Source organism: Cherax quadricarinatus, chromosome 59 (genome assembly GCF_038502225.1).
Source record: "Cherax quadricarinatus isolate ZL_2023a chromosome 59, ASM3850222v1, whole genome shotgun sequence".
NCBI lineage: Eukaryota > Metazoa > Arthropoda > Malacostraca > Decapoda > Parastacidae > Cherax > Cherax quadricarinatus.
The window spans coordinates 8,018,252-8,037,541 of record NC_091350.1 but is presented as its reverse complement, the minus strand read 5'-3'; the positions used below and the strand labels follow the sequence as shown (position 1 = coordinate 8,037,541).

General features: G+C 37.2%; 1 protein-coding gene across 3 annotated transcripts in view; it reads right to left on the bottom strand.

Annotated features, from left to right (window-relative positions):
• Window positions 1-5,390: 5,390 nt before the first annotated feature.
• The window catches only part of LOC128698762 (NADH-cytochrome b5 reductase 3), a 54,949-nt gene continuing 41,049 nt past the window's right edge, over window positions 5,391-19,290 (bottom strand). For all 3 annotated transcript variants that reach the window (XM_053791126.2, XM_053791127.2, XM_070097693.1), the window contains 2 exons: window positions 8,302-8,496; window positions 5,391-7,696 (listed from right to left, as the gene is read on the bottom strand). In XM_053791126.2, coding sequence (XP_053647101.1) covers window positions 7,524-7,696; window positions 8,302-8,496 — 368 coding nt within the window. In that variant the 3' untranslated portion in view covers window positions 5,391-7,523. The remainder of the gene's footprint in view (window positions 7,697-8,301; window positions 8,497-19,290) is intronic.

The following is a 19,290-nucleotide window of genomic DNA, read 5'->3' as shown; positions in this document are numbered from 1 at the left end:
GAAACCAATAAAAATCATCGCTATTTCTATAACTTCCATTCCATAAAATTGAAAAAAAAAAAAAAAAAAAAAAAAAAAAAAAAATACACAACCATAAAATTTTACTATGAAAAATACACTGGAAAGTCAGAAAAACAAATTGGAATGGCTTGCCTGTACAGTGGAACCTCGGCTTACAAGTATCCCACCATACGAGTTTTTCAGGATACGAGCAGTCGCTCGGTCGATTTTGTTTCTGGATACGAGCAAAAATTCAGGATGTGAGCTTCCCCCTCAAACAACTTTTTTTTAGAGCTCCAGATCTTACAAAAGTAAAAGTGAATTCTATATAATTGTAGTTCACTGTCATGATGTATAAAGCTTTTTTTACTGCTTAAGACAATAACTAACACACATAATGGTATTTCTTACCTAAATTGTGGGTGCTGTTGTTTGTCGATGATTATGAAGAGAGTGGAGTTATGCTGTGGCCCTACTGGGCTGAGGTGGATGGTAGAGGTTCTGGTACTGAAGTTGATGGTTGTACTGGAGTGTGCATAAATTCTGTAATGGATTTCTGTTCTATTTTACCCTGCAGTACATTATACAACTGATGGTAAGGCATCAGCTGCTCTAGACACTGTTTCAGGGTCCTCTTCAGTGAAAAAAGTCTAAGTCATTCAGTCAAGCAAGTGATTCAGTCAAGTCAGTAAGTCATTCAGCAACACTGGTATGCCTAGTGGATGTCATGATTGCTTGGCAGATAGAAGATATGGTAATTCAAAGATCAAAATACAATTCACAAACACAGCTAGCTTATAGGAGAAAAGTGGAACTGAACATGTAAGCTGGGATGGTATCAGGAATATGCTGTAGAGTTTATACTAGTCACATTCCTGCCTCCTGAAAGCAGGAATTCCGCTGGAATGGATTAATGGCATTTCAGTTAATTTAAATAAGGAAAATTGACTCGGTACATGAGCAGACTGGGATACGAGCAAGGTTACAGAACGGATTGAACTCATAAGTTGAGGTTCCACTGTATCTGCAAGTAGAAGCAGGTTGGTTAGGCAACCCAAGGAAACAAATTACATTAACCAAAATTAGTGCTGGATTAGTGATTGCCAGATCAATGATGGCCAACCTGTACTAACCTCAGAAAATCTGATCAAAAGTTCAAACCTAAACAAATCAAAATATACAAGACATTTAAAGGACAATTTAGAAAAAACTTTGCATGAAGAAATATCTTTATTTTCAACAAATTAGCCTAAAATAATTTAATAAATTTGCATTACCTTCATACAACACAATGCTTAAGCATATGAATATTCAATACGAAAACTATTATGCTGTATTATACTTACAGTAATGGTTAAAAAAATCCAAAATGGTTGAGTTAATTTTAACAAGCCCATGCCAGAGCTAGAAAATTAGTTAAAAATGCAAATTTCTTAAATTTTTTAATAAAATGTATGAGCATATCACATTCATCAAATGACCTTATACAAAAATAGACATGTAATTGATAAAAGGACAAACTTTATTAATCTCTGAAATTCCAGGTATGATGGCAATTTTGGTTTATTGAATTTAAAGGAAATAAGAGCTTACTGCAGTTTCCTTTCAATTTTTGGTTCAGCCTATCAGCCATACATGCAAGTTCTTCTGCATCATTTGTTGATGCTCAATCATCATTGCGATTCCTGAATCACAATCTTTTTGGGTGTAGAGAAATGGTTCAAAATACCGACATGTTGGAAAGTCACAAATGCGGTCCTTTACTGTTATCAAATCACAAAGTCCACTGGGTGCAATGCTTAGTGGGCTAAGACAACAGTGGGCGGAATTATATATATACATATAAAAAAAAAATGGTTGATAGTAACAATCAGTGATGCATGTAAAGGCTCAAGCAAATTACTGAGGATGCAGCCTGGAAGGAAGAAAGTTGGGGAAGATCTCGTGTGTGATACCCTAAGCTCAAGTACTGCCTGAGCCCCACAGTGTAATTTGAAAATCCTGTATTTTCATCTACATTTTAGAAAGCATATGCTACATAATATGAATTTTGGCCCATCTAGAAATCACACTGCAACAAACATGGACTGAAAAGATGTGATAATTAAGGGTTTACCATATTTAATTTTTGGAAAATTCCTAATCTGACGATCTGCTAAGCAGCCTTATTTTTTCCTTTAATCAAAGGAATAGTATTATTATTATTATTATAATCAAAAAGAAGCGCTAAGCCACAAGGGCTAAAGGAATAGTAGAAATACTTTACCTAAAATAGCCAAAAGCAGAGTTTTCAAAGAGTAGACAGAATCTCAACCTGCAGTTTATCAACAGATATGCACACTAAGGTTGCTTAAACAATGTTTTTATACTGCTACCATGGTTATAGCTTTGGCAGCGACCATGGAGACCTATTGGGACACTATCTTAAAAATATAATTTAACCCTTTGACTGTTTCAGGCCCCTCTCTGAAACTGTCATTCTATGTCGCTCAATTTTTGAAAAAAAAAAAAAAATTATTTTTTCTTATGAAATGATAGAGAATCTTTTCCCGATGGTAATGACACCAAAAGTTCGAAATTTGGTCGAAAACTCATGGAATTATGCTCCCGTGAAGTTAGCGGTCTCGGCGACATATGCGTATCGGCGATTTCGCCAACTTTGAGCCCTATTTTCAGCCAATTCCATTGTTCCAGTTGACCAAACTCATAGCTATTTCTTTAGAACTCCATTTTATCTATCAGCTGAGTACAAGAAACCTCCCATTTACTAATTTGGACTACCCAATATGGTGGTCAGAAATTGGCAATTTGGCCAATTTCACGCAAACTAAAAAAAGATGCCAATTTCAAAATAGGGTCCAGAATAAACAAGGTAGACATTCGTGGCACTAAAATAACATATGCTCTGTTCATTAGTCACATCTCTAGGCCCCTCTTATATTATTATTGCTTTCTATTTTGATTTTTTATTCATACAAAAAAATACAAAATTTACTGTTATGCAGACTACTGCATTATTGTAAAAATGGTATAAATAATATCAGTGCACTAGTGAAAGAATATTAGACTCCCCAGTTGACGTGTATTGGACGCGTGATGTGATTTATTTACTCCTGAACATTGGCAAAAATTGAACATTTCCGCTACTTTGAGCTCAGTTTCAAGGTCGTTTTCATCGTCAAAGTAATGAAAAATCATCTCTATTTCTGTAATATGTTTTCCATTTTATCACCTAAGACCATGAAAACACGAATACAACGATAAATACTATACGAAAATACACCTCAAAGTCGGCGTTTTATTCCAAAAAAACGATCAGTTTTTTTTTTCTCATTATGCAATGTGTGCTGCAGGATTTTTTTTATGTGGTGCACACTGACCACACAGACCCATTCTCTCATATGTGGGCCTACCAGCTTTCTCCTGCTTGATTTGAAGCCGCTAGAATTATTGAGTATATATACGTCAGAAACATTGGCTCGTAAGACGTATTTATACGTTGAAAACGGTCAAAGGGTTAAAGAGCATTTCAATAGGTATACTGTAACAAATTACATTAACCAAGTACTAGATTGCTTGTCTCTTATCAGTCACATTATCATAGAAAAGGTAAAAGGGGGTAACATTTTTTTAATTACAGTATACATGTAAACTGACAGCTTAAATGTGTAGTGCATGCCAGTACAAATTATGGTTATAGTGGACATTCATAATTCATGCAGGCTATGTTCCTGAAAGCTGGGCTACCAACGATTTCTCCAACTCAACTACTGAAAAACATCGGAAAATTAGGACTGTGCTCCTCAGACCTTAAAGAAAAAATTAATAATAATTCTTCAAAAACTTAGTACTTTTTCCTACCTAATTTTGTCGATGAGTAAGCTCTGAATACCTGAACTCTTATGAAGTTCAGATTATTATTAATAATTATAATGATAATAAGTGCTAAACTGATCAAGGTTCAGATACTTAACCCTTTGACTGTCGCGGCCGTATATATACGTTTGTGAGGTACCGTGTTTGACGTATATATACTCATAAATTCTAGCGGCTTCAAATCAGGCAGGAGAAAGCTAGTAGGCCCACATGTGAGAGAATGGGTCTGTGTGGTCAGTGTGCACCACATAAAAAAAATCCTGGAGCACGCAGTGCATAATGAGAAAAAAAAAACTCCGACCGTTTTTTTTAATTAAAATGCCGACTTTGTGGTCTATTTTCGTATAGTATTTGTGGTTGTATTCTCGTTTTCATGGTCTCATTTGATAGAATGGAAACTATATTATAGAAATGGAGGTGATTTTGATTAATTTTACTATAAAAAGAACCTGGAAATGGAGCACAAAGTGAAATGATTTTTGCCGATGTTCAAAAGTAAACAAATGATGTCATTGTCCAATAAATGTCCAAATAGCCATTCTAATTCATGAATGGGTTGATGTAATTTTTACAATTATTACAGTATTGCAGTAGTCTGCATAACAGTAAATCTTCTATTTTTTGTTTGAATAAAATTTCAAAATAAAAAGCAAGAGTAATATCACAGGGACCTGGAGACATGACTGATGAACAAAGAAAATATTATTTTAGAGCCAGGAATGTCTGCATTGTTCATTCTGGACCTTATTTTGAAATTGTCGTATTTTTTAATTTTCGTGAAATTGGCCAAATTGCAAATTTCTGACCATGTTATTGGGTAAAATCGGTACAGTTTCTTGTGCTAGTTATAAAATAGGTATTGTACAGTATTTACTGGTCTTCAAGTTATGTTGGTAACACTTAACATCCTGGAGTAGAGAGGGTGGTTGTAGTCCTAATGGGCCACTACCATCCTATTTTATTTAGCTGTAATGACCTATTCCTTATTCTTTTCACCATGTCACATTGAGGATTACTCATTGCACAAGCCTCTATCTTAAGTCTCAACTTGAACAAATCATTGATTTTCTAACACCAAACACTCGTGCCATCTTCATGATGTGTGCACCACACTTGAGCATCTAATTTGCTTGAAATAAGCTTAGTTTTCTTCCTTGCTTCACCAGCATCACCTACACTTTGTATGGAAGCCATTATCTATGTCCAGAGATGATATGGGAATGATGAAAAAAAGGAAAAACTGAGTGATGAGCATCGAGCGAAAATCATGCAGTGTCTTAGATACAATGACCTGTGTGGGAGGCTGCTTGTTTACATGCATTCCCCTCCCTTACACCCTCCCCTGCACTGCTACAAGAGTTGCCCAGTGCACAGTAATGAGCCTTCTGTCTGCCTGCCATGGTGCTCCTTAACAGAAATGTGTGCCACCAATGGAAATGAATTCCACTCTGGCACACCTTAATGGAAGAAAAAAAAATATTTGAATCACATAGTATTGAAAAGACAAGCTATGATCACACAACTTAGTTTTCTACTGTATATTTTTTATTTTCCTAAAGCAAATACATAACTTAAATAGTATCCTGTAAATTATCAAGATTTTATAATTATGTTTCAAGCACTGCCTTTGACATGAGTATCTAAGATTTAATAAAGCTTTCAATACACTCCAACCTATTTTATATGTAGAATATTACTGTATTATTAGACAGAAAAGTACACCATAATCTAATACACATGTACTAAGACAAAAACTAAAATCAAACTATATATTTTAACAAACCAAATATGTATTTTAATTAGCAAGAATATAATTTGAAAATATGCTAGAGAAAAGTAAAATATATAATGAATCATTTAAAGTTTTAGAGATTATAAAATAACTACAGGAAGAATTATTGTGTTACATCATACGATCGTAACATGTACAAATTCTGAACAAATTATGCAAATTATTTTAGATCATATATTAACATTTATGAAGGGATTCAGGGAAACCGGCAGGCCGGACTTGAGTCCTGGAGATGGGAAGTACAGTGCCTGCACTCTGAAGGAGGGGTGTTAATGTTGCAGTTTAAAAACTGTAGTGTAAAGCACCCTTCTGGCAAGACAGTGATGGAGTGAATGATGGTGAAAGTTTTTCTTTTTCGGGCCACCCTGCCTTGGTGGGAATCGGCCAGTGTGATAATAAAAAAAATATAGTTTTTTTTCACATGCTGGCCATCTCACATCGAGGCAGCATGACCCAATAAACTTTTGCCATCATTCGCATAATCACTGTCTATGCAGTGCCACTCAGATATGATAGTTCAGATGTCACTCCAAACAGCAAATATCCTAAACCATTCCTTGAAAGTGTAGGTATTGTACTTCCCACTTCCAGGACTCAGTTTGGCTAACCAGTTTCACTGAATTCTCTTCATAAAATAGTTTATATTAGACAATTATTTGTATTCTTTAGGGAAATGAACACAAATGCATTCACCTAAAACATTTTTATTGAAGATGTTTTGGTCTTTAGACCCTGATCACTTCAAATACGTACGTATGTACATATGGAGTGACCAAATACACATGAATCACTTCAAATGCATGCATGTTTTTGAAGTGATCAAGGGCTAAAGATGGAAACATCTTCAATAAAGGTGTACTAAATGAGTGCAATAATGTTCATTTCCCTAAAGAATACAAATAATTACATCTAATATAAATTATATGATTAAAATAATTTGCACAACTTGTACACATTAAGATTTTAAGACATAATACAATAAATGTTCCTGTAGTTATTTTTCACCCCATACTGTGAACAGTGGAAACAAAATGGCTTGAACACTGTCAATCCAAAAAATTTTAGTACAGCATAGAAAATATTTTTGATGTACGTATTCAACTAACTACGGAGCATTTTAGTGCATAACAATCATGTAAAACATTCCACAGAATATAATGTAAGAATAACTTCAATTAGTGCACTTCCATAATCACAAATTTCAAATTATTAATTAGGCAGTAGGACAGCTGACCATGTTGTGATGAAAGCACCTAAACTGAAGATTTTTCTTGGGCTGCACTCACACTGAAGCACTGCTTGCAATGTATCTCAATTTCTTGGTCTTTACGTCCTTCTAATCATGTAACTTTTCCTATCTAGTTAGCTACCTAGACACATTTCCATATGCTCCTTAAATATTTTTATTACAGGTAATTTCCTTAAACAATCACACAGTTTTATTAATTTTCAAACCATTATTTTTAATGTATAAACTGTCTTTCTTACCTGTATGACAGCCAAACCAGGAATTCTTCAAAATATATTTCAAGTACTTGTGTATTTTCTAACACCTGACTGTGTGGAGATAGTTGCTGTAATATCTGGGGAGGAATTCTATATATGTTACTACATCAATAAAGTAGTTCTTTCTCCAAAAATAAAGGGTAAACTATGCAGGTATTAAAAAATTTAAGTACCTTTTATAAAATCTATTATAATTCTTAAATACCTGCTTATACCAACTATTTTTTTTTTTACTGAAAATCACAATGTAACCAACAGTCATATTTTGATAAATTTTAATATACAGTACCTTACTTTGTTTCAAAATCACTAAATTTCCTATAATGCCCTAGTACTTCTTGTCTAAGCCCTAGAAAGAGAACCTCATGTTGGATGAATAACCCAGTTTGTCCAGATTGGGGATGCAGGCAAAGTTGATCATGGGGGGTGGCCCACACATCAGTACAATTGTGTCATCTGCAGGCGGGTAAAGATGCTCCGAGATCATTTCGGAACTTACGAACCCACTGCTGTATTTCCATGCTGAAGCAATGAAGGTGCATTAGTAAAAGGCTTAAAAATTATATGCAGGAATAACTTATACTCTACTAAACCTTTCCTATCTTAAAAAATTCTTGAAGAATCTTGAGTGAAGGCACTGTAAATGTTTCCTCCTTTGAGTCATCCCCATCTTTATAGGAAATGACCTACCATAAATTGAAAGACCATGGAAAAGCATTATCTATTGGAATAATTAAATCTTGCAAAACATATATAATAAATTCATTATTACTGTGAACAATGCAGAAAGTCATATTTTAAAAGTATCAATTAACTTTTTGTTACAGGATGTACCATATTAAATTCATAGCTTACTACTCAAAAAGCAAGACCAGAAAACATTACTTAAAAAAAAAAAAAATAATTACAAGCCAAATATATTTTCCAGCGTCACACAAAAAACAAGGTCTGTCAGCCAAGACCAACTGTAGTTTTTATTTACAACAGAAACCCAGGTGGCAGCTGTATATGAAATAAAAGTGTACAAAATTAGAGAACATCTAACATTTCAAGGAGCCACAAAGAGACGAGAAAATTACTGTTATATGAAAGAGCTATTACACGTAGATAATGCTCTTCTAATTCACCTTCTTCTGGGCGATCCACAGTATACCAGAGCTTGAATTTGTCTGAATGCTGAGCTAACACATCCTCCAGCTCATGCCTGAGCAATATGTCCGCCTCTGTTTGATTGGCAAAGATGAGAGCCAGCTGCGTTTTGTCTTCCTCATCACGAGCCACCTGACGCACCAGCTGGAGCATGGGGGTGATCCCAGTGCCACCTATAGAGTAAAACAATTCATTCTATGTATGGTATTCTCCATGGGGAAATGGAAAAGAATTCAGGGTCCGTCCCGTAGATCTACGGCTTTACGTTCAGGGTCCAAACCGTAGATCTACGTCATGAGCTCAGCTCACTCTGATAAACTGTGAGTGGTACATTTGGGCCTAGATATGAGAGAATACATCTATGTGGTATGTGTGCACCACATAAAACAGATCCTGCAGCACACTGTGTATAATGAGAGAAAAAAACTGAAATCATGATTTTTCAATTAAAACAGCGACTTTTGCAGTGTTTTTTCGTATGTTTTTTATAGTTGTATTTGCGATTTCTTGGTCTCATTTGATAGAATGGAAGACATATTACAGAAATAGAGATGATTTTGATTGGTGTTAGCACTGGAAATGGCTTGAAACTGAGCTCAAAGCAGCGGAAATGTTAAATTTTTGCTGATATTCAAGAGTAAACAAACGACCTCACACATCTAATACACACCAGCTGGTGGGTCTAATATACATTCACAAATATGGTGATGATATTTATATAATTATTACAATATTGCATAACAGTAAATCTTCTATTTTTTGGTGTGAATAAAAATTCATTATGTGAATAAAAAATCAAAATGGAATTTATTTGTAAAGCCTCCAAACGTAACTAATGAACAGAGGAAATGTTAGTTTAGTTCCAGGAATACCTACATTGTTTATTCTGGACCCCATTTTGAAATTGGAATATTTTGAACTTTGTGTCAAATTGGCCAAATTAACAATTTCCGATTACAGTGGACCCCCGCATAACGATGGCATCACATAGCGATTTTTCCGCATAACGATTACTTTTATCGCAAAATTTTTGCCGCGCATACCGATTAAAAACCCGCTTACCGATTTTCGTCCGAGACGCGTCCAATGTGCCCTCAGCCAGCCTCACATGTGCCGCCCCGTCCCATTGTTTACCAGCCAGCCTCCGCGGTAACATCCAAGCATACACTCGGAATATTTCGTATTATTACAGTATTTTCGGTGCTGTTTCTGGAAAATAAGTGACCATGGGCCCCAAGAAAGCTTCTAGTGCCAACCCTACACCTCAAAGGGTAAGAATTACTATAGAGATGAAGAAAGAGATAATTGATAAGTATGAAAGTGGAGTGCGTATAGCCGACCTAGTCAAGCTGTACAAGAAACCCCAATCAACCATCGCTACTATTGTGGGCACCAGAAAGACAATCAAGGAAGCTGTTCTTGCCAAAGGTTCAACTGTGTTTTCGAAACAAAGATCGCAAGTGATGGAAGATGTTGAGAGACTCTTATTGGTGTGGATAAATGAAAAACAGATAGCAGGAGATAGCATCTCTCAAGCGATCATATGTGAAAAGGCTAGGAAGTTGCATGAGGATTTAATTAAAAAAATGCCTGCAACTAGTGATGATGTGAGTGAATTTAAGGCCAGCAAAGGTTGGTTTGAGAGATTTAAGAAGCGTAGTGGCATCCATAGTGTGATAAGGCATGGTGAGGCTGCCAGTTCGGACCACAAAGCGGCTGAAAAATATGTGCAGGAATTCAAGGAGTACATAGAAACTGAAGGACTGAAACCTGAACAAGTGTTTAATTGTGATGAAACAGGCCTGTTCTGGAAGAAAATGCCAAGCAGGACCTACATTACTCAGGAGGAAAAGGCACTCCCAGGACATAAGCCTATGAAAGACAGGCTTACTTTGTTGATGTGTGCCAATGCTACTGGTGATTGCAAAGTGAAGCCTTTATTAGTGTATCACTCTGAAACTCCCAGAGCGTTCAGGCAAAAGAATGTCCTCAAGGATAATTTGTGTGTGCTGTGGAGGGCAAACAGTAAGGCATGGGTCACTAGGGAATTTTTCTATAACTGGTTACACCATGCATTTGCCCCCAATGTGAAAAATTACCTAACTGAAAAGAAATTAGAACTTAAGTGCCTCCTGGTGTTAGACAATGCCCCTGGTCATCCTACAGACGTGGCAGAGCGACTTTATGGGGACATGAGCTTCATTAAGGTGAAGTTTTTGCCTCCTAATACCACTCCTCTCCTGCAGCCCATGGACCAGCAGGTTATTTCCAACTTCAAGAAACTGTACACAAAAGCTCTGTTTGAAAGGTGCTTTGTAATGACCTCAGAAACTCAACTGACTCTAAGAGAGTTTTGGAGAGATCACTTTAATATCCTCAATTGTGTAAACCTTATAGGTAAGGCTTGGGAGGAAGTGACTAAGAGGACCTTGAACTCTGCTTGGAAGAAACTGTGGCCAGAATGTGTAGACAAAAGGGATTTTGAAGGGTTTGAGGCTAACCCTGAGAATCCTGTGCCAGTTGAGGAATCCATTGTGGCATTGGGAAAGTCCTTGGGGTTGGAGGTTAGTGGGGAGGATGTGGAAGAGTTGGTGGAGGAGGACAATGAAGAACTAACCACTGATGAGCTGATAGATCAACTTCAAGAGCAAGAGGCCAGACCTGAGGAAACTGGTTCAGAGGAGGGGAGAGAGAAATTGAAGAAGTTGCCTACTACAAAGATAAAGGAAATCTGTGCTAAGTGGCTTGAAGTGCAAACCTTCATGGATGAAAATCACCCTCACACAGCTATTGCAAGCCGTGCTGGTGATTATTACACTGACAATGTTGTGAAACACTTTAGGCAAGTCATAAAGGAACGAGAGGTACAGGCCACTATGGACAGATATCTTGTGCGAAAGAAGTCCAGTGACTCTGAAGCTGGCCCTAGTGGCATTAAAAGAAGAAGGGAAGTAACCCCAGAAAAGGACTTACTACCTCAAGTCCTAATGGAAGGGGATTCCCCTTCTAAACAGTAAGAAGATAATGCTCTCCCCTCCTCCCATCCCATCAATCATCACCAGATCTTCAATAAAAGTAAGTGTCATTTAATTGTGCATGCCTTTTTCAGTTTGTGTGTATTAAAATTAACATTTCATGTGGTAAAAAAAAATTTTTTTCATACTTTTGGGCGTCTTGCACGGATTAATTTTATTTCCATTATTTCTTATGGGGAAAATTCATTCGCATAACGATTATTTCGCATAACGATGAGCCCTCTTGCACGGATTAAAATCGTTAACCGGGGGTGCACTGTACTTTATTTCGTAGTTGAAACAGTCGACTTGGCAATTTCTTGTGCTCAATCGATAGAATAGAAGTAATACTAGTGAAATAGCTAAGAATTTGGTTGACTGGAATATTGTAATTGGCCTAAACTGGGAGTCAAAGTCGGCAAAATCGCCAATTCGTAAATATCGCTGACACATCAAAATTCGCGAGAGCATAATTTCGTCAATTTTCCATCAAATTTCGTACTTTTTGTTTTATTACCTTCACAAAAAGATTCTCTACCATTTCATAAGAACAAATAAATTTTTTTTTTTTTTTAAATTCTTGGACACTGGGGCACCACTTCAGATTTGGGCCTTGGACCCTGAAGGGGTTAAAAAAAACTTTAGTTTTTCTTTTTAGGTCACCCTGCCTCACTGGGATATAGCTGATGTGTTAAATACTGTACATCCTACATAGTGTGTACTCATAGCATTTAATGAAATCTGAAATATACTGAAAGGATCTTGGAGTGATTCCAAACAAGAAATTATTACTCAATGACCACAGTCTTATCCCATTTCCAACCTAACAGTAGGGTTGTGTTCCTCAAAATTCTGCCCATTAGATGAATTAAAGAAATACCACACCTGTTTTTAAATTATCAGTAACTTGATTTCTAGTCGAGTACAAATAGGAAGCAAGTCTGCCTTGCGGTCAGCAGAGAGAGGATCCAACCTCCACCACGTTTTGTGCTGAATGACCCACATGGATTTAGGGCTTAATATAAAATTAAAAAGTAACTTTATTTAGTTTCCCAAACTTCATAAATTATAAGTTTAAGAATAGTTAGGAGTTTTGGGATGGGAATGATTGATGACAAGTATACAAAAGTGGATAAAAAAGATATTGAAAAATGTGGATCAAACAAAATAAATATCAAGAGCTCAGAAACAGCTTGCAGAACTGAATAATACTAGTTATAATAAAAGCCCGAAACTATTAAAATGTGTATGTTGGCTGATAAGTTAAAAGAGAGAGATGATTTCTACACAAGATCATAAAGGGAATATAAAACAGATAAAAAAATCTTTAGCCCAGGTATCCTCAAACAGGAATAACAAAAGATCACAGTTATAAAGCAAATATGGAACTGAAGAAATATTTTTATTTTATGCAGTGGTAAAAAAAAGGGAATGAATTAAAAGAGGTAGCTGAAAAACAATCAAAATTTTATTTATAAAAAATATACTGTAATACACAAGTAATTGAAAATGATTACGGAAATTATGTACATGCTGTAAAATGCTCTTTTCGACAGTCTATATTAGTGAATCGCTTGCAAGCAGCACCTGGGTATCTTTATTTTGAAGATATTTTGCAAACCAGTGGCCTTATTAATAATCTCTAAAGTGAACTGATAAAGCCACAAATTGGTAAATTATCTTCAAAATAAAGATAACCTGGTACTGCATGTGTATGATTCACCATCTTGTCAATATGGTATACCACTGATGTTATGATCAAGGAACCCATTGGAAACAAGTCAGTCTGACTTTTTCTTTGGGTCATCCTAATTAATTTACACTATGTATGATAACTGTACTTATGTGTACCTGTACCTAAATAAACTTACTATCAAGTCTGTATTATTCACAGCATTTCAAGCAGTTATATAAAAGGATACATTAATCTTAATTATAAGTGAAGATTATTTGAATTCAGATGAAATATTTAACCCTTAAACTGTTCAAATGTAGATTCACATTTGTACCGCTAGTGCTCCAAACGTAGATTTATGTTTTATTTTTCCTACTTCCAAATTTGGCATGATTGATCCGAGATGCCTGGTCAGTATAGAATGGGTCTTAACACTCGGTGTGTGCAGTATTAAAAAAAAATTGGGATCACTTAGTACCTTGTGGGAACACAAGTTCAATTGATCACCAGCCAGAGCAAACAGCATGGCAAACACCAAGGATTCACTGATGTCATGTCGTATTAACACTCCCCTTTTAAGAGGAAAGTGATGGATGTGGCCACAAGTGGTAGTGGAAATATCAAAAACCTCTATAATAACCCATGTGTACCATATGTGCAACATCCTTTCATTTTTGATACCACTGGTAGTGTCATCCTGCCAGTGTCCTATAACCTATCCCTTGAGTAAATGAGTGGATAGAGTTATCAGAGCTTATTTCTTGGGTAGCATTGAGGACTGGGTTGGGAAAATGTTTTGTTAGTGGGATGAATTGTAAAGGACCTACCGAGCATGGGCCAACAGGCCTGCTGCAGTGATCCTCCTTTCTTATGTTCATCAACCACTATCACAACTGCTTCCACTCTACCACCACCATCTTTGTATTTTTCTACAAACTTTTTCATAAATTATGTGTTTCTCACATTCTTTACCAAAGGGCTGGCACTAGAAGCTTTCTTTGGTGGTAGAAGGTAGTAGTGATGGTGGTAACAGTTGTAATAGTGGTAAAGGTCGTAGTGATGGTGGTAGAGGGTTCCTTCTTTAGTGATTCAGCGATTCTACCAACTCCTCCAATGTTGTTGGAGTTATAAAGGGTTACAAAAAGCACCACCGCCTCAGCTGCCAGTTCACCACCATTATGGACGGCTTACTCTCAGTGGCCCTTATATACCCAACAACAGCACAACACCTCTCGTGACATACGTAATGACTTATTTTATTCATTCTAGAGTATATTCCATGTTTCTATGTTATTAATATTGTTTATTATGTCATATTAGTTGAATTGTGATAGATAAATAAGCCATAGAGTTGATATGACTTATAAGAAGAGACTTTAGTAGCTTTAAGAAGAGACTGGACAAATATATGAGTGGGAGGGGCTGGGTTTGAATAGTGTCATTGGGTACGGGAGTTAATTCTTGGGTAGCTTTAGGTAGAGGTCGTTTTGATAAGGACCTGCCTCGCATGGGCCAGTAGGCCTTCTGCAGTGTTCCTATATTCTTATATTAGTGTCATATTCTCCAACAATAAACTTGCCATCCCTCCCTCACACAAACAAATAGCCAATAAGAACATAACAATGGAAGAACACTGCAGGTCTACTGGCCCATACAAGGCAGGTCCTTATCAAAATGACCTCTACCCAAAGCTACTTAAGAACATAAGAATGGAGGAACATTGCAAAAGGCCTACTGGCCCATGCGAGGCAGGTCCTTATCAAAACTACTACCTAAAGCTTCCCTAGAAATAACTCCCGTACCCAATGACACCAATCAAACCCAGCCCCTCCCACTCATATATTTGTCCAGTCTCTTCTTAAAGCTACCCAAGGTCCTAGCCTCTATCACCCCACTGGGAAGACTGTTCCACGCATCTACAACTCTGTTAGAAAACCAGTACTTACCTATGTCCTTTCTAAATCTAAATTTATCCAACTTAAATCCATTATTCCTGGTTCTTACCTGGTTCGACACCCTCAGTACTTTATTAATATCTCCCTTGTTTATGCCCGTCATCCACTTATACACTTCAATGATATCTCCCCTCATTCTACGCCTCTACAGAGAGTGGAGTCTATCTTCATACGGGAGGTTCCTTACACAGTAAATCATTTTAGTCATTCTTCTCTGTATGTTCCCTAATGAGTCTATATCCATCCTGTAGTAAGGGGACCAAAACTGAGCAGCATAATCTAAATGAGGCCTCACTAGTGATGTATAGAGCTGTAAAATAACTTTTGGACTTCTGTTACTTATACTTCTTGAGATAAATCCAAGTAATCTGTTGGCCTTGTTGTGCACACTAAGGCACTGCTGTCTTGGCTTTAGATTTCTGCTTACCATGACTCCCAAGTCTTTTTCACATTCTGTATGATCAAGCTCTACTTCACCTAGATTATAGCTTCGAGGGTTATTTTCATTACCAAGGGCAAGTACCTTACACTTATCCACATTGAACTTCATCTGCCATTTTTTAGACCAAGACATTAATTTGTCCAAATCGTCCTGGAGTTCATTGATATCCTCCTCAGAGTGAATTATACAGCCTATCTTTGTATCATCAGCAAATTTACTCATGTCACTCGTAATCCCTTCATCAAGGTCATTAATGTAAATTATGAACAAGAGAGGGCCTAAAACTGATCCTTGTGGAACGCCACTAGTAACTAATCCCCATTCAGATTTCACTCCATTAATGGTAACTCTCTGCTTTCTATTGGTAAGCCATGCCTCAATCCATGCTAGAACTTTACCTCCTATACCATGAGCTGCCACTTTTCTTAAGAGTCTTGTGAGGTACTCTATTGAAGGCTTTACTAAAATCCAAATAAACAATATCATATTCCTTATCACTGTCAACTGCCTCAAATGTTGTATTGAAGAACGTCAGTAAGTTTGTCAGGCAGGAACGACCTCTCGTGAATCCATGCTGAGATTCATTTATCAAGTTATGCTCTTCAAGGTGACTTCCGATAATGTCAGCCATAATTGATTCTAACAACTTGCCCACTATAGATGTCAGGCTTATTGGACAGTAATTTGAAGGAGTGGACTTATCCCCTGATTTGATTATAGGAACCACATTAGCCATCTTCCACAACTCTGGCACAACACCGGTAAGGATGGACGCATTGAATACACTCGTTAATGGCTGACTAAGCTCCATCTTGCATTCCTCAAGTACCCTGAAAAACAACTCATCGGGTCCCGGGGACTTATTTTGTTTCAGTTTGTCTATCTGTTTAATAACCATGTCCCTCGTGACAGTAATATTAGTTAACTTAAATTAATCAGGAACTAAATAATTGTTAATTACTGGAATCTCATTTACATCTTCCTGTGTAAAAACTGACAAAAAATAGTCATTAAATAAGGAACACATTTCCAGTTCATTATCCGTCAGCTGTCCATTCCCAGTTTTCAGAGGTCTTACTTTTTCCTTCACCTTCGTCCTATACACTTGAAAGAACCCCTTTGGATTAGTCTTTGATTCATTAGCAACTCTAATTTCATAGTCACGTTTAGCCTTTCTAATCGCCTTTTTTACTTCTCTTTTAAGCTGAACATGTTGGTCAGTAAGGTTAACCTCTCCTCTTCTGATGCACCTATAAATTCCCCTTTTCTCCCCTAATAGATGCTTTAGCCTCCTGGTAACCCATTTGGGATCGTTATTATTAGACCTAATTTCTCTCTGGGGAATGTATATACTCTGGGCACTGTGTACATTATTAAGAAAACAATCATAAAAGCAGATACCTTAATATTCTTAAGTATGATTATCGTCAATAAAATCATTAGCTAGATAACCCCAATCAAGATTAGACAGATGTTCCCTAAGTCCATTATAATCGGCAGAATGAAAATGAGGGATTTTTACTGTATTATCATTATTCTTGCATTCCCAATTAATGCTAAAAGTGATGGATTTGTGATCACTTGCGCCAAGCTCTTCAGTGATCTCCAGATTATTCACGAGTGTTTCCTTATTTGACAAGACTAGGTCCAGCAAATTATTACCCCTGGTAGGCTCAGTTACACTCTGTTTCAGAAAACAGTCCTGAACTGTTTCCATAAAGTCACTGGACTCTAGATTACCTGTCAAAGAATTCCAGTCAATTTGACTAAAGTTAAAGTCCCCTACTATGACTATGTTACTGTGTCCAGAAGCCCTAACAATTTCGTCCCAAAGAAGTCTCCCTCTATCGTGATCCAAGCCTGGAGGTCGGTATATTACACCTAGAATTAGTTTTTCTTGACCCTCCACAAACTCTACCCAAACAGACTCTGTTACTGCTCCATCTATTTTTATACCTGTTTTTATGCAACAATTAATATTTTCTCGAGCATACAATGCAACTCCTCCCCCTTCCCATTACATCTATCCACATTGAACAACTTAAATCCCTGAATATTACACTCAGCAGTCATATCCCGACTCTCTAAATCATACCACGTTTCAGTTAATGCAACGATATCAAAGTTCCCAGCACATGCTACCAAACGTAGTTCATTAATTTTATTTCTTGCACTTCGACTGTTAGCATAAAATACCATCATATGTTTTTTCTTCTGCACATTTTTTCTATTCATCTTTGTTTTTACACAATTTCTGAAATTATCATTACCCAGAGTTACTCCATGACAGTTACTATTAAGATTCTTAATATCAGAGCATAAGTCAATATATCCATACTCATTATTTATCATTTCTAAACCCATACCTCTAACTAATCCTAGTTTAAAGTCCTAACAATCCCCTCAACTGAGTTAGCAAGAAAACCCACACCTGCCCTGGATAAGTGAACCCCATCCCTGGCATACATGTCATTTCGGCCATAGAAGTTGTCCCAGTTGTCAATGAATGGTACTGCATTATCCTTACAGTGTTTATCCAGCCAACAATTAATACCAATTGCTCTGGACAACCATTCATTACCAACACCTCTTCTTGGCAAAATGCCACATATAACAGGGTGCCCCCCCTTCTTCCTAATTATGTCTATAGCTGTCCTGAACTTTCTAACTAAATCCTCACTTCTACGCTTGCCTACATCATTGCCTCCAGCACTGAGGCAAATAATAGGATTGATCCCATTACCGTTCATGATGCTGTCAAGTCGGCTAACAATGTCCTCCATCCCAGCCCCAGGAAAGCAAACCCTCTGTCTCCTACTCCTGTCCTTCAAACAGAATGCCCTATCCATGTATCTAACCTGGCTATCCCCAACAACAACAATATTCTTACCTTCCTTGTTGTCGTTCGTTCTGACGATCCCAGTAGTCGACTCACATTCGTTGGGTAGCACCGAGAATGCGTTGGAGGTTTCCACAGCAGTCTCTTCTTCATCGTTTCTGGCTTTCCATTCGTCTTCTTGATTGTCAACTTCGTCGTCCCCTGCTGTCCAGCCACTGACCACGATCCCTTCTTGACCTGAGGACTCGAAACAGGAGGACTACTACGAATCTTCTTGTTTTCCTCGGTCAATCGCCATATCTCCATCTTCGCTATCCTCAATTCTTCCTTAAGTTGCTGGTAAAGTTGCTCGATGGAGGGCATCTTGGTTCAGTCCACGGGAGTACACAAGACACTTCTTCAGAGTTAAGTACAGGTCACCACTTGAAAATCCAGTCGACTTGTCACTGCTGGTTCGACACCCTCAGTACTTTATTAATATCTCATGAATATACCCAAGAATTTACTCCCGTACCCAATGACAAATCAAACTCAGCTCCTCCAACTCGTATATTTGTCCAATCTCTTCTTAAAGCTACCCAAGGTCCTAGCCTTGATCACCCTACTGGTAAGTGTGATGTTAAATAAGAACTTAAGAAAGTAGGAACACTGGAACAGGCCTGCTGGCCCAAACTAAGCCGGTCCTTCACAAATCCAACCCACTAACAGAACAAATGCTACCCAAGCAATAAACTCAGGTGCAAGTCCGACTCAAATCCAACCCCTTTCACTCGTGTATTTATCCAACCTAAATTTGAAACTACCCAAGCCATAGCTTTTAGAACATTGGAAAGGAGGAACATTGCAATAAGCCTGTTGGCCCATACTAGGCCAGTCCTTCACAAATCCAACCCACTAACAGAACAAATGCTACCCAAGCAATAAACTCAGGTGCAAGTCCGACTCAAATCCAACCCCTTTCACTCGTGTATTTATCCAACCCAAATTTGAAACTACTAGGCAGACCGTTCCACTCATCAACTACCCCTATTACCAATGTTCA